Here is a 14,901-nt window from a genome sequence, read left to right as displayed (position 1 = left end):
TTACTGTAACTGTTATACCAAATAGTGTATTGAAATGTGATTAATAAAGATAATTTATAAACATACCATGATTTGTGACTTTTTCTACTGTGTAGTTTCAAATATTTGTTAAACTAAATCACTAAAATCCTAAAACCTGAAGTTAGGTTAATGGTCAGCACAAAGAAACGTAGGATAAATGTGCAGACATTGTGCAACATGCTTGTGTTTGAGATGTGTCACCAATCTCTGAAAGTTCTGTAAAAATAACATAATTAACAAGTGATACAACTGAAATGGAGGAGAGCATTTCAAGTCACATTTGGGGAAGATTTACAGTTTCATATAGTTATCGGGTACAGAGATTTAGTTTTTTTCGTTATTGTACAAAATCAACATGCAACACATCGCCACTCTCCAGCACCATGCTTTACCTTGAAGTTAGAATTAGAATCTGTCTCAGTATTACCATTTCTTTGTTAGTTGTCTTCAGTAGTCTAGTTTCCCATCCACAACTTAAAAACAGCATCACATTATAATATTAAAATAAAGCTTAGACGTTCACTTCCAAGCAATGTGTTAAACAATACTGATTGCTATCAACTAACACAAAATAAATACTTTATTTTTTTTAAACCTGTCAGCATGGTCGCCAAGTAGTTAGGACTCCACCTTAAAGCTTGATCTCCTGTCTTCAAATCCCTGCCCAGTAATGTCTGTGAGGAGTTTGTGTACACTTCTTCTGATCACCTAGATTTTATTCACATTAGGTTGACTAATAATAATTCACACACAAGTTATGAGGTGCCTTTTCTTTGACTACTACCTTAAAGTTAATACTGCCAGAATAGGCTTCTGGGCCATCAAGACTGGGTGTGTGAGGAAGTGGGTCTGAAAACGATATTGGAAGTAACAGCTCAGATTGATTTCTTTTACACCAATTTGTATTGTGATTATGAAGATGGCAGGAATTGGATTTATGTACCAAATATAATCCATCCATTCATCCATCTCCATAACCTTCCCAAGGGCACTAGTAAGCTGAAGTCTATCCCACCAAGCTCTGTGTGCAACAGTGGTATAGTACCTGTACAGAGCGCCAGTCCATCGCAGGGTGAATATACACACACACTAGGGAACAACGCCAGCTCATATAACCTGCGTATCTTAAAAAAACGAGGCACATGTGGCTTTTAAAACCATTTTCTTGCTAAGGTACCCACCCAAAATCCTCTTGTTGATGGTTCCACTGAGACGTTTAATTTAACTTTACCCATTGGATTTAGGAGTAAGCTACAGCTGAATGGGCGGGTGCTTTAAGTACTATTTAATCAATTCGTTGTTGCAGACCTAGTGGACAACGCGTTTCTTTTTTGGTAGAGTGACGACTTAAAAAAAAAAATACGTTACGGGTCTGTTTTGTGTTAACGACAGATCTAACTAGATTTCCGTTTTCATTCGCGTACTTAATGTAAACGAAGTATATGGAAACATTGAAATGGCTGGACAGAGTGGGTAATACCCAAACCTACAGGCTTGGAGGAGTCGACCTGCAGGACAAGGCAATGTCAATCATTTCCAAAGCAGTGAGTCACTTTCGAGGATGGTCATACGAGAGTAAATGACCTGCCAGATCGTGGAGAATCCGCTCACATCAACGCCGACCTCTTAAAGTTCTACCAAATTATTCTCGCATTAATATGTTTTCAAAACAAAAAAGACTTTACTCCCACGAACAAAGGCAAGCTGCTCCAGCGGTATGTTCGTTGTAATCAGAATAAGGGTACAACGATGGTTAATGATTGGCTCCTCCTCAAATGATTAGCACAGCAGTCGAAGCTGATTGGTTATCTGGCAAATGGTGGCTCCTCCCATAGTTCGATGCTTTAAGGTCTGCAACTCCAGCCACTGGTGCCCAAGAAAAACAACGTGATTGACTCGTTGTGCTGTTTCGTTGCACCGGCATCTGATCATTATATGGGAGCGGCCTTGGCGACTGGAGTTCTAAGCAACACTTCCGACCATTCTGATAGAGTTTTCATTTCTGAATTTGTTAATTTTTGAGGTTATTGTATCTAATCGATTCAGCTGAGAATCTTTTGAAGACAAATGTTCTGCAAGAAAGTATCAGTGGTGTTGGAAACGATATTTACCTTAGGGGAGGGGGTGGCAGTGCCGTCTACGATGCTAAGATTCATAGACTGGTCATAGGAAGATTCACAAAGACGCTTGAAAACGGAAACCGCTGATCTCTCTTTAAGTGAAAGAAGAACATCGTTCCCAGATATAGGTAAAATGCAAAGCAAATAGCGACGAAGATGTTTTCTATGACTTCAACATACACATTTTAAAGTCAACCTTTTTGCCTGATCTGACAAGTTTCCAGGAATTGACGCGGAGAAAGGCAGGGCTCTGATGTCATCGTGGGGGTGGTGTTCATGAAACGTCACCACTTGGGGCCCCTTTTTACATTCCGCTTATTGTTCACCTCGAGTGAGTCATGAGGAACTGCAGTTGAAAGTAGCGCTTTTCTGCAAGAAATCTAAGTTCATGTTTATTAATCATTCAGCGTTGCTTCAGGTTATTAAGATTCATTCTGCAATTAATGACAGGATTTAGCCAATTCATTTTTAATTACAAAACTGTACATTTTGTATCTCTAACACACACACACTTACTACAGAAATTATTTACATTATAGTGTCCATTTTACATAGAAATGATACACTGAATGACCGGCTTCAGTAAATTCGATTTGTTACTTAATTTTTGCTTAAACCTTACTAGCTTCAAGGACACTGAACCATACACAAACAGTTTAATTAGTTTGCTGGAGGCATAACTTCCGCTTGGCTGCTTTCATTTCTCTGCTAAAGCGATCGTGTACAGTACACCTAAGGAAGAAATTGTACGTGGCATATTTGGAAATGCAGTTTTAACATAGTTTTGGAGGCGTAAAATACGAAAACCCAAGTCCCGATTACATCTGAGAGCTAGTAAAACTAAGCCACTGCCGTGCAGTCTTTATCACCTCACTTTAGCAGCCTGCACAAGTCAAGGGATGCCTAGTATGGCGCCACATGTGCCATTTTGAGATTGACCACCTCTCTGGCCACGGGAGGAGAGGGAGAAGAGAAGAAGCCAGCCTTGTGTTACCTCTGCCCCCTTTGCGACTTGGCGACTGGACTCTACCGCCACCTAAGATCAGGCAGATCATCTTGACGGGCGTCATTCTCGTTTCCGTTGACCACAGTTCATAATCTAATGACTTTTTCGTTTGAAGGAATTGCGATTTTTCAAATGCTTTCCGGTTTCATCAGGCAGCTAAAGGCCACATCCAGTGATTTTCAGCTGCAGACTTTAATCAATTTTAGCAAGTCAGAAGCATTAAGGTAATGTGACATGCCCAGTGTCTCACCCCAAATAGTCCACGACATGCCATATCAAAATAAAAACTTAAATTATAGAGGCATGAGACCTGACAACCATGCTTGTGTGAAAGTATACTGCATATAATGTAGCAATAAGGAATATAGGTGTTTTGGAACTCTCATGCAGAAGAGGAACTAATCTGTCTGATGTCTTGTGTTTTAAATACCACTACTGAATGGAAAAAAAGGCAGAGACTGCTCCTTCAGGCAGCATATTATTGGCTGTCAGACAAATCATGACTGTGCTGGAGATTCATCATGCTGTCACATAATTTGACATGCCCAACAATTTTCAGTCATATAAAATTTGACATATTCTGGTGACAAGTTCAGCAGCTGTAGTCAGCAAGTCTGACATAACCTACACATTTCACCATGTCCCATTGGCTAAAGCAGGGGTCCTCAGGTTTTACAGGTTTGACAATAACAATAACAGAAATAAATATAAAATATTTTGGAATAGGAGCAGAAGTAAAAGACATGTAAATGTTTGTCTTCATTTGTACAAAAGCTACATTTCAGGGATATATTAATGTCATGTTTATGAATTCATTTTTTAGTTGGGTACTATTTATTTATAATTTTGAAACAGGTTTCTTAAAACCTTGTTTGGTAGAAAAAACGTCTATGACACTGTGGCAGGCTGGGCACCTGCTGTTGTCACATGTCACTAGCTTATCGTTTAAGCTGTTGGTTTAGGAGAAGTACACACGCATACATTTAACTGAATATAATGGAGAAGGCTTGCTCCTTATAACTTAATAATAATATAACTTAAATAATTATAATATAAATAATAATAACTTATTTCTTATTGCTGCAGTTAGAAAAACAATGCCTCTTTATTGTATTTTTTTTTCTTGACCCTACAGGATGCCCGGTGGTAACCAGGCTTCCATGTGGCTGAACAGATGCCAATGTATCTGAATTCTAAGACACAACTTGATGTTCTTTTCTTCTGCTTTTAAGATTCCCAATTTGGGATGATGTGCAGTTCATGTTAGATTTAGAGGTAAGACTACTACATAATTCCTGCAGACTCCTCATATTTATTACTTGATATGTATTTGCTGCCTTGAATACTGACCTTAATGTTTGCTCACTCTGTCCAGTAACTAACACAGACTTTTAAATTTTAGTCAGGAAAACCACAGAGTGTGAATCCTCTCAAACACAGAGACTGAAAAGCATCAGTCCCAGCAGTCACTAAACAGGGATGTTGTTCCGTTTTGCAAAATAACATTTATTTTCTTAAGTTACTGTGCTTTGTTGTTGGATTTTGAAAAAAAAAAAACAAGACTTAATTTTAACTTAAAACAAAACTAAGGCAGGAGAGAAAAATGAAGATGTTTTCATGCAAGTACCAACACCTGAGCACGTCACATTAGAAGTTCAGATATACAGAGATTGTAACACAATGTCTGCTGTATCCGTAATATAAAAGAAAAAAAAATGATGCTACATATAATGAAAATTAAGTTGGCATTCTTTCAAAATCAAACAAAAAACTACAGTAATTGAAAAAACTATTATTAATTTGACTTTACTTTAAGCAGAACCTTATCTGTTGTGATGGTTTACTTTGGTAATAATTGATCTACAAGTGTACCAAGAAAGGAGGCAGAACAAGAAGTAAGGGTACAATTTATTAATGTTTGAACTCAGTGAGTGAACATCGTTTATGTTTTTAGCAGTTACAGTGAGGTGGAAGAGTCGGGCCATGTTATGGGGCACCAATTAAAGAAGAAGGAAGGACAGATGTGTGCCATGTTGATGTAGTGGGTGACCCTTCTGCCCCGCACTTCTAGAATCCTCCATCTCAGTCTCAGTTCTGATTTGCTGTGCCTTTGCGAAGTGATTACGAGGTATTGGCCTGTTTTTTTTTTTCCCAACTTCAGAAAACTGTCTCAGTCTCATTACACTGGCTGCCTGTCTCACATAGAATTGATTTCAAGGTTCTATTAAATATATATAAGACTTTGAGTATTTTATACCCTGCCTGTATTTTGGATTGTCTGCTCCCAACATTTCTTTTCTCAAACATTGCTTTTCTTTTTATTCCAAGATCGACCATAAAAACCGGCAGCTTTCTGTATTCCTGTAACAAAATCTGGAATGCTTTGCCAATAGAGAAGTGCCAGGCTACACATCAAGCATTTACAAAAACTTCCAACAAGCCCACTTTTCTAATTTGGCCTTTTCTTAATAACTTGCATTGGTTGTAATAGATTAGAAATGGTACAGTGTACAGTTTGTAAAATCTGCACCGGGCACTAACTTCTGCTGTTTTTCTCTTGTTTTCTTTTTCCATGTTTATTACAGTGGTGCCCCTCTGCGACTCCACCGTCTGTTACATCAACTGAAACTGCCTGTGATGTCAGAGAGAAACAAAGTTCACAAGATGTCCTGAAATGGAATTGTGATTGGACTGATACAGCCACAATTATGTATGCTGAGATGTGCAGGCTTTGGTTTGCATCCCCAAGAGGTTTATTATCTCCAGCAAACTTGAAAGCTGCAAGTTTGTCTTTTTCCCTGGTCATTTCAAGTTCAAAGTTTATTGTCACGTGCACAGTAAGGAAACATGTTTCCCTGTACAATGAAATTCTTTCTTTGCTATCCACACCAAATGACAAAACCAACATATAAAGATAAATATAAATAATAAGTAGCAGATAGATAATATGTAACAGAGTCAGCATAAAGTATAAAAACAGAATAGACCATGCAGTGTATTTATTACAAAAGGACAAGGACCCATCCATTTGCTTCTTATCTACTTTTATAATGCCTCCAATTTTCTTTGTAACTGTATGTTTTTGTAGAGCAATTTGAGCTACACTTGTAAGCAAAGGTGATATAAAAATATTATTAGTGAACAAATGTTAAGGGTGAGATCAGAAAAAATGTCAATTTAAATAGAAAACTTTTTTTTTGGAATATCGCTGGCTAATAAATCTTTGACTCTGAGTAGTATCTTGTTCATAAAGCTAAAATAGCATTTTTCCTTTTTTGACAAATTTAGTGATTAACTTTTATTGTGTTTAAAACCTTGGCTAAATTTTTTAACCCTAATAATTTTTAACACCTCTCCTTGTTGGCCATTTTCATTATAGTTGTGTTCTAGTTAAATGCATTTACCATTTATACATCTTTATGATTAATGAATTTTCTACTCATGATATATACATATATATATACACACACCCATATTTATATATTTTTTTTTTTGAGAAACATTGTTCACAGATCTTTCACTTTTATTTTTAAAAATACTATTTATTTCTTCAATAAAAACAATGTATGAATAAGTGTATTGTATTTCCTTTTTCAAAGTTATAAAAATGAACTGGCTCTGTGTCAATATGGGTGAATAAAACCATTGACATGAGATGAGGAGTCTGCACACAAACAGCGCTGTGTTATGTTGATTAAACTTGAATGTGAAAGAATATCGCTGTCCACATGGTGTTCATCATAAACTGAACTACTTCATGCTGTTTAAATTCTGCTCAGTTAGTGGAGAATATTTTATTTTACAGCTGTTAAATTCAGTTCAGTTTTATTATATTAATAGGTAAGTTGGTTTCTCAGCGGGTTTTACAGAGACGTCTTGAAATAACATTAAAAACACATCATTAAGAACAAATGAATTACAAATATGAACTATAGCAGCAAGCACTTACTATAAAAAAAATAAAAGATCAAATAGATTGATTCAAGTGATAACAGAGCACTTCCTTAATTTAACTCTGGGTATAAAGTTAAACTTCTCTGTAAGATTAATAGCCATTGGAATAAATGAGGATTTTAACCGGTGGCTTTATGCTCTTCATTTCTTCAGCAGCTGACCTGATTGCACAACTGAGAACGAATCAATGAATTTAACAAGTGGACAGTCACACTTAATACTAAGGGGGACAGTCAGCACAATGCCATGCAACACAGTGTTAATTCTTTTCTTTTTATTGAAAAATTATCATGTATCCAACCAGTTTTATAGAATTGCAGTGTATATTAGGTTTTGTAAACATGATGCTTTAAGACAAATGGCAATTTTATTAATAATAATTGACGTCAAAGGATATTTTTTAACAAACACAATTTGCTCATAAGAGGGAAATTGCAACAGTAGATCAAAACGGAAAAGAAACTTTATATGATTTATTACGTGAGTGGGAAAATAAAAACACTACATACTATATATATATATATATATATATATATATATATATATATATATATATATATATATATATATATATATATATATAGTACCTGCTAAATAATACAAAGAGTACACAGCATGTGTTTCGCCATAATTGGGGCTCATCAGGTGCGCACACCTAAGCTTCTTCTTACGGCGATCGAACATTGGTCATCAACGTTACGCCACAAAGGCTGCTTCGTTTATTTTGCAGGATGAATATTTTTATTATGGTCAACTAATGTGGAACTAAAATGAATAAACCGTAATGTGAAGTTGTACTGCATGCACAGTTCCGATCGGGCCGTGCCATAAAGTGGATTTTTTTGTTTTTAATGTTTTTTTCATTAAGCGCATGCGGTGTGTGTCACTACCTGGTTCCCGTTGCCGGCCCAATCTGCGTGCGCGTGCGTTTTGAAAGGCTACGTCTTCGCACACTTTACGGTAGTGATGGGCGGAGTGAAGCCTCATGAAGCATCAAAACGTTTGAAGCAATTGTGTCGGAAATCGTATCGAAGCTTCGAAGCATTTGACACTCACCTCTTTAGTGACCCCTCCTGGCCATTTTCATTAACATTACACAAACTCATGATCCACTTCAATGACGTCTGTTATAACTCTTATTGCTTTTATTTTTTCGCTGCTACAGACTGACAACGAAGAGAAGGGTTCGTCAGCAACTTCTAGTGTCTGATGTCTAAAAAATATAAATATATATATATAACTAACGCCGACAAGCAGAATGCACTATACGATAGCAAGAGTTAAAATAAGACGCCTCACGCATGGATTCCCGGCTCTTTCAATTAGTATTTACCTTTGCACTGTATCATTATAATCGCTCCTGTTATTAGTATTAGAATTAACCCTCATCTTTTCTTGAGATCACATTTAATAGCCTTAAATGTTTTCCTTGGTTTGACTTAATTAAAATGGAGTAGACGGAAAATAATGGTTTATCCCTGTACTTTGCCATGATATAGGTAAGCACATTTGAGAAAGAAAAGGTGAAATCCTTAAATCAGTTGTTATTATTCGATCAAGTATTGAAATATTTCATTTATTAGTACTTTACAATATTTTGTGGAGCACGAAAGTAACGAATTAGCTACAACGAAATGACGCCGTCAATGGCACAATTAACTAAGGTGGTTGCTTTTCAAATTCTGAACGTAGTGCTAGCCCGAGTTCGATCCCACTTAAAGACTCATCAAAATTAACAATAATAAAAAAAATGATCAGAATTGAAATCTTTATAACCAATTTGAACTAAATAATTTTGAGAGATACTGTGGAAGGATCGCATAAGAGATCTGTTCGGGAATCACCAAAATCACCATCAAAATGCGATGTCTAATTGCGGATGGCAGCTCACATATTTACATTAATGCATTTCTATTCATTGCCATTTGACATCCATGAACCCTCCATTGAATAAGGCAGTGGTTCTCAACCTGTGGGGCGAAGTAACAAAAGGGGGCGCGAAGATGTGAAAAAAGAAAACATCTGTTGGAACCAAAACAAATTAACTTAAACTACATTCTGATAATAGAACAATAAATACTGTATAGAGTTAGATAAATGTCGATAAAAGTTAAGTAGGTATAATCAAATATGCATCTACATTTCAAAAATGTTGGGGGCGCGATTAAAACTGTTATGAAAACTCTGGTTGCAAATACTTAAAGGTTGAGAAACGCTGGAATAAGGTGATAACAAAGCCACTGTGGTAGATCAGGTTGAATTTGCTCTGCTGCACCAAACATTCAAAGGTGTCAATCCAGAGCACATCAGAGAGGCTGAGAGACACGACGCAGATCAGTCACCGGCACAGACACACACGGGCACTCCAAGGTGAGCAGTGCACATATCAAGGTCGGCATTAAAGATTGAGTGCTGAGGCAACAAAAGCAGCGGGATAAACACATCTGGACCTGCTGTTGAAAAAGCATTTGCTTTTAACAGCAGCATCCCTCCCTGGTGAACACATCTTCAAGGTCCGGACAGGTGATCAGTAAAAGTTTTTAGTCACAGCACAGTGCAATAATAAAACATTTCCTAAAACACATAGTTGTCCAGTCTGTATCATTCCTAAGCAATCTTCCAGTAATAGAGGCGCAATCCCAGTTACTAACACATTAACACTCAAAGCAAGAACACATTCCACCTTATCAATTTAATATTTAAAAATTTAAACCGCTAAACCCGCCATCAACAACTACAAAAACAGTTGAAATCGTTACTCAAATATTTTTTGTTATAGACATAAAACAAGATGCACGTTTCCATTTGATATATCTTTACTAGTGTTCTCGCCTTGTTCGCTCCCGGTCCACGCTGGAATTTGCTGTTTAATAAAAAAAGAAAGAAAATCAGACTCTTTTGGGTCATAATTTACAGGGAGTGGACGTGGGACCCGAACCCACGTATGCTTTAGTATGAAGCGGTAACGCTACCGCTGCACCACTACTATTTTCAGGAGGATGGTATATAATGTATGTTTTTTAATGTATACATGTATGTATGTAGTGAAGACGAAAACAATTATATATAGATGTATACTATATGACATACCTTCAGTGTTGCATGAAAACGTTGAGGCGAAGAATGGATATTTAGGAGAGTATTATAGTGAGAGATGTGTCGTCACCCGTATTGCTAAAGCTCTTCTTTGCAGCATTATGCATTCAACAAGTCGGCGTTTGTATGATGTATAATTTATAATTTTATTTTTTGCCACAACGTATAATCGGGCACGATCATTTAACATGTATTGATCATCTACAAACTTTCATTTCAATGGGAATTCTGTTGAGTTTTTTAACTCTGTTGATGCCATATGTAGCCTACTTCAAACGGGAGCTCGTTGAACAAATAATGAGTGGAAGCTTTGCGCAGAGTACTGAGATTGCGTCATGACGAGCTTTGAACGGGTCTCCGAAGCCTCAGACATGCGTACTAGTTAGATGATGACGGAGCTACCGAAGCCTCAGACATGCGTACTACTGAGATGATGACGAGACAACTGAAGCCTCAGACATGCGTACAAATGAGATTGCGTCATGACAGGCTTTGAACGGGGCACCGAAGCCTCAGACATGCGTACTACTGAGATGATGACGCGGCTACTGAAGCCTCAGACATGCGTACAAATGAGATTGCGTCATGACAGGCTTTGAACGGGGCACCGAAGCCTCAGACATGCGTACTACTGAGATGATGACGGGGCACTGAAGCCTCAGACATGCGTACTACTGAGATGATGACGCGGCTACTGAAGCCTCAGACATGCGTAGTACCGAGATTGGATCATGATAGGGCTTCGAGCAGACATGGTCACTGGTTACTGAATCTTTGTAAAGCCTCAGCACACTGAAAGGCATTGACCTCTTAATTTTGAGAGTCTATCTGACACTTAACTCTCTAGTTATATTTTGTAATTCGTATTGACATTACACATTTCAGTTGATATGGTTAAGCTACAATTCAGGTAGTTGCTGAGAATTAATTATTGTTCTTGTGGATTGCTGTGATTTCCTTTGTCTGATACATAGTGTCAAAGATATATTGTCATATATTAACTTTATATATATATGAAAAGATTAGGTAAATCGTTCAACCTTTTTATGGAACACTTAATTTTGTTCAAAACCGTACGTCATATAGTATACATCTATACATATAATTTTTTCGTCTTCATTAGGAGAATACAACAATGATACTCGTATCAATTAAACCATTTTAACGTGCATATGTCAAACAACATATTTCATCCGCCGCAGTAAGAACAGTAGTAGTAGTTCAGTTGTGCAGAGCTCGTTAATTATCCGGATTAGGTGGCTCAGTGGTGTTGTCGCTCAGGTTCGTGTCGCTGATCCTCCTCTTGTGAAAGTTTTTTTTCTATTCCTCCATTTAACAAGCTTGGACGGATAGTGAGCGAATCGAGCTATCGAGGGAAGGTTGGGCCACCGTAGTCGGGCAGGTGGCACACGCCCCTAATTATATTGTGTATGTAAAGAGTTTCACTGTAAAATGTAATAAGCTTCATATTTGTGTGTTTGGAGACCCAGGTGTCGTACTGAATTTGTATTGTAGAAAAATATACTACTGTCCATTATGCCTAAATGTGTCTTTTCGTGTCTGATCGCTATATGGCACTTCCAACTTGGGACAATTCGCTATAAACAGTTTCAGCCAACCTTCTAAACATGCAGAACGACAGTGTGAACCTTAATTGTTGGCGCAGCATCTTCGTTTCAGTCAGTCATTGTCCTGTTAGACTATTTACTGTTAAGTGCTGCTTGAGCTACCGTTTATAGTACAACAGGTGGCCTACGTAGTTCTTAAATCGATATTGAAATGCACACACAAGTCTCCTAAATTATTTATTGAAATGCCTACATTTACAGTGTCCGTTTTAGGAAGTCGTAGTTTTTACTTGTTCCCGTTATTAGGAATTATAATTTCTCAGTGTCACATATTATTCGTTACTACTCGAGTCCCGTATCATTGAGATTCTGTTTTATATTCTGTATAAGGAAACTTTTTAAAAGTAGCGTTGATTAAACTGACTATAGCAGACTTGTCATCTTCTTAAAATGATTTTATCGATTTGATATTGACAATTAATCATTAGGTCAAACATCAAGGAGGATTTGAGTTAGCATGGACTGCACTGTTTCTTTTTTTTCGTGACATCGTGTCAGTAGAGAGTGCGTCACGTTAACAATGCATTCTGTCCTAAGTGACAGCGCACACACTTTTTTATATTTCCTAAAGGCCAATGTGTCTCAATTTTCTCATTAATATATTTTGACAGTGTCTTTTAGTGAGAATGATTATAAACATATTACCTGTGTTCATTTCCCATGTAGATCTGTAACGTTTGGTGAGTATAAATAAAAAGTAACAACACATATAATAGTTATGTTGCATTGTTTATGATTAACAAAATTCATCGTTTATCTGAAATGTTCTACGTATACAGTCGATTTATTCCACTTCTGAAGGTGTACATTGTCGGTATTACTTTATTACATGTTATTACTTTAACATGGCCTTTTATAACTTCACTTTAACTTAATACTGATACTCTGTATGTTCAATTCTTCATAATAACTATTCACAGTGGCTCCAAAATCCATACTGACCCCAACTCTCTCTTCTGTTTTTTTCCGGTGGCCTGCGCCACCACCACCTACTCAAAGCATCCTGATGCACCAACATTGATGGACTGAAAGCCAGAAGTCTACGTGACCATCATCATCAGGTCCTTCCATGAAAACCCTAAATACAAAGAGGACTGTTTCATTTATGTTAGGTAGATTGCCCAGAGGGGACTGGGCAGTCTCGTGGTCTGGAACCCCTACAGATTTTATTTTTTTTTCTCCAGCCTTTGGAGTTTTTTTTTTTTCTGTCCACCCTGGCCATCGGACCTTACTTATTCTATGTTAATTAATGTTGACTTATGTTTATTTTTATTGTGTCTTCTATTTTTCTATTCATTTTGTAAAGCACTTTGAGCTACATTTTTGTATGAACATGTGCTATATAAATAAATGTTGATTGATGATTGATGATATTCTCCATTGCATTTGCTCCGAGTGTAACGTGTGCCAGTGTAACCGAGGGATGGCAGACGAGCTCACGTAATGGGTGACAAGGCACATTCTCATCCTGATGTCCAGGCTCTTGTCATAAATATTCCCATCTTGTGCTTTTCTCGTTCCTGCAAGTTTACTATTATTATTGGACATGTAGAGGAAATGTGTTTTATTTTATGTCTATGAAAGGAAGGACGGTAAAGCCTTGAATGAAACTGAGTGTTGATGCTTTGGGTAACAAGACAGGTTAAGGAGCAGAGAACATTGAATGTGATATTGACTGCGGGGGATTGTGTAACTGGAAGATGGTTTAAGAATACAGAAACGGCAAAAACTTAGTCTTTCAGTAATTCTATTTACATCAATTATTTACTCTGTTGTGCTGCACTTCGGAAGATTACTTATTTACCCCCCCAGCGCAGCCTTTGATAAGATGAATTCACAACTAAAGGAATGTTCATGACAAAGTCAGGTGCTTTTTTGAAAGTTTGGCTCCAGATGTGCTTATCCAGCTGCTCCTTCTTCTCAGTACTTGAGTGATCTTTACGTTCACCTTTGGATGAATTTGCAAAGTTTCTTTACAACTTTTTTGTCTCATTAACGCAGAAATCCCAAGGCTTTCCTAAAATTGCAGAAGACACTGTTGATGGCGCTGATTCTGTTTTAAAGACAATTGTGATTAGTTATGCAGAACACGCTTTTACTCACATTGCTTTTTGGAAATCAATAATACAAATCGGCAACAGATCTGGGAATCACTGAATAGTAAAAACGTTTAATGAGGAATGTCTTGCGCATATACTGGTGTAATGACCACGTCGGCTTTAGTGAAGCATTTCTTAGCCTCTGTGATATGATCGACATGGGGTAGAATAGATTCTGGATTGTTACAATACGTGCTACCTTACGCAAAATATGCTCATCGATTTGTTACAGATTCTTGGTGGACACAATTCCACACCGAGGAAAAAGGTGCCCCATGTAAATCGTTCATAATGTCTCCAAAATATATTTGTTAACTTTCAAACAAGTACTACTTAACTGTTTTATACAAAATCCTTATTTCAACATATGCGAGCCCCAACTAGGATTTGAACTCGGGTTAGCGTATTTTATCAATATAACACAGACAACCGCTATTTACGCTTTGAGCCAAAGCACTTCAGCAGACTAGTTACTGACCAAATCGACTGCTGACTGCGCGGATATCAATGACGTCATTACGCTAGCGTGCTCAAAATCACGTGACGGGCGCATTTGAAGCAAGCCTCGAAGCGGTGCTTCGATCTCCAGTGCTTCGATAGCTCGACACAGTGTCGAAACCTGAGTATCGAGCGGCCCATCACTACTTTACGGTGCTGTCCAATCTGTTTAACGCATGCGTGAACACTTTACGGCACGTTAGGCTTTCAATACGCGTGCTGATCGGGCACGCACGCAGCCTCTTTCTTTTAAAGTAAAGCACTTTTTTTTTTTTTTAAAACAAACACTGCGAATATCTACTAGTCAGAAATAAAGTGAACGAAATAAACGTCTGTAAGAATATATAGTGTTAAAACATATTAAATAAGAAAAGAGGGGTTTTGTAGACAGCTTCGCTATGAAAGCATGAAACCAAACGGACCCCCCGAATAAAATTCCTGGTGGAAAAAGAAGAGAGAACATGGCTTGTGCGCTATCT

At 37.4% G+C, this 14,901-nt stretch overlaps 1 protein-coding gene and 1 long non-coding RNA gene across 2 annotated transcripts in view; both read left to right on the top strand.

Annotated features, from left to right (window-relative positions):
- Window positions 1–1,746: 1,746 nt before the first annotated feature.
- LOC120536216 lies at window positions 1,747–5,971 on the top strand. The gene is made up of 4 exons (XR_005635063.1): window positions 1,747–2,269; window positions 4,283–4,422; window positions 5,102–5,275; window positions 5,733–5,971. It is a non-coding gene; the product is annotated as an uncharacterized LOC120536216 (long non-coding RNA).
- An 8,649-nt stretch (window positions 5,972–14,620) lies between these two features.
- The window catches only part of LOC120538148 (zinc finger protein 397-like), a 42,221-nt gene continuing 41,940 nt past the window's right edge, over window positions 14,621–14,901 (top strand). The window contains exon 1 of the mRNA XM_039767586.1: window positions 14,621–14,901. This exon is cut by the window's right edge and continues 433 nt beyond it. Coding sequence (XP_039623520.1) covers window positions 14,884–14,901 — 18 coding nt within the window. The 5' untranslated portion in view covers window positions 14,621–14,883.

The sequence above is a fragment of the Polypterus senegalus genome, chromosome 10, assembly GCF_016835505.1.
Source record: "Polypterus senegalus isolate Bchr_013 chromosome 10, ASM1683550v1, whole genome shotgun sequence".
Lineage (NCBI taxonomy): Eukaryota > Metazoa > Chordata > Cladistia > Polypteriformes > Polypteridae > Polypterus > Polypterus senegalus.
The sequence above is the reverse complement of the archived record's forward strand: the minus strand, read 5'-3'. Positions and strand labels throughout refer to the sequence as shown.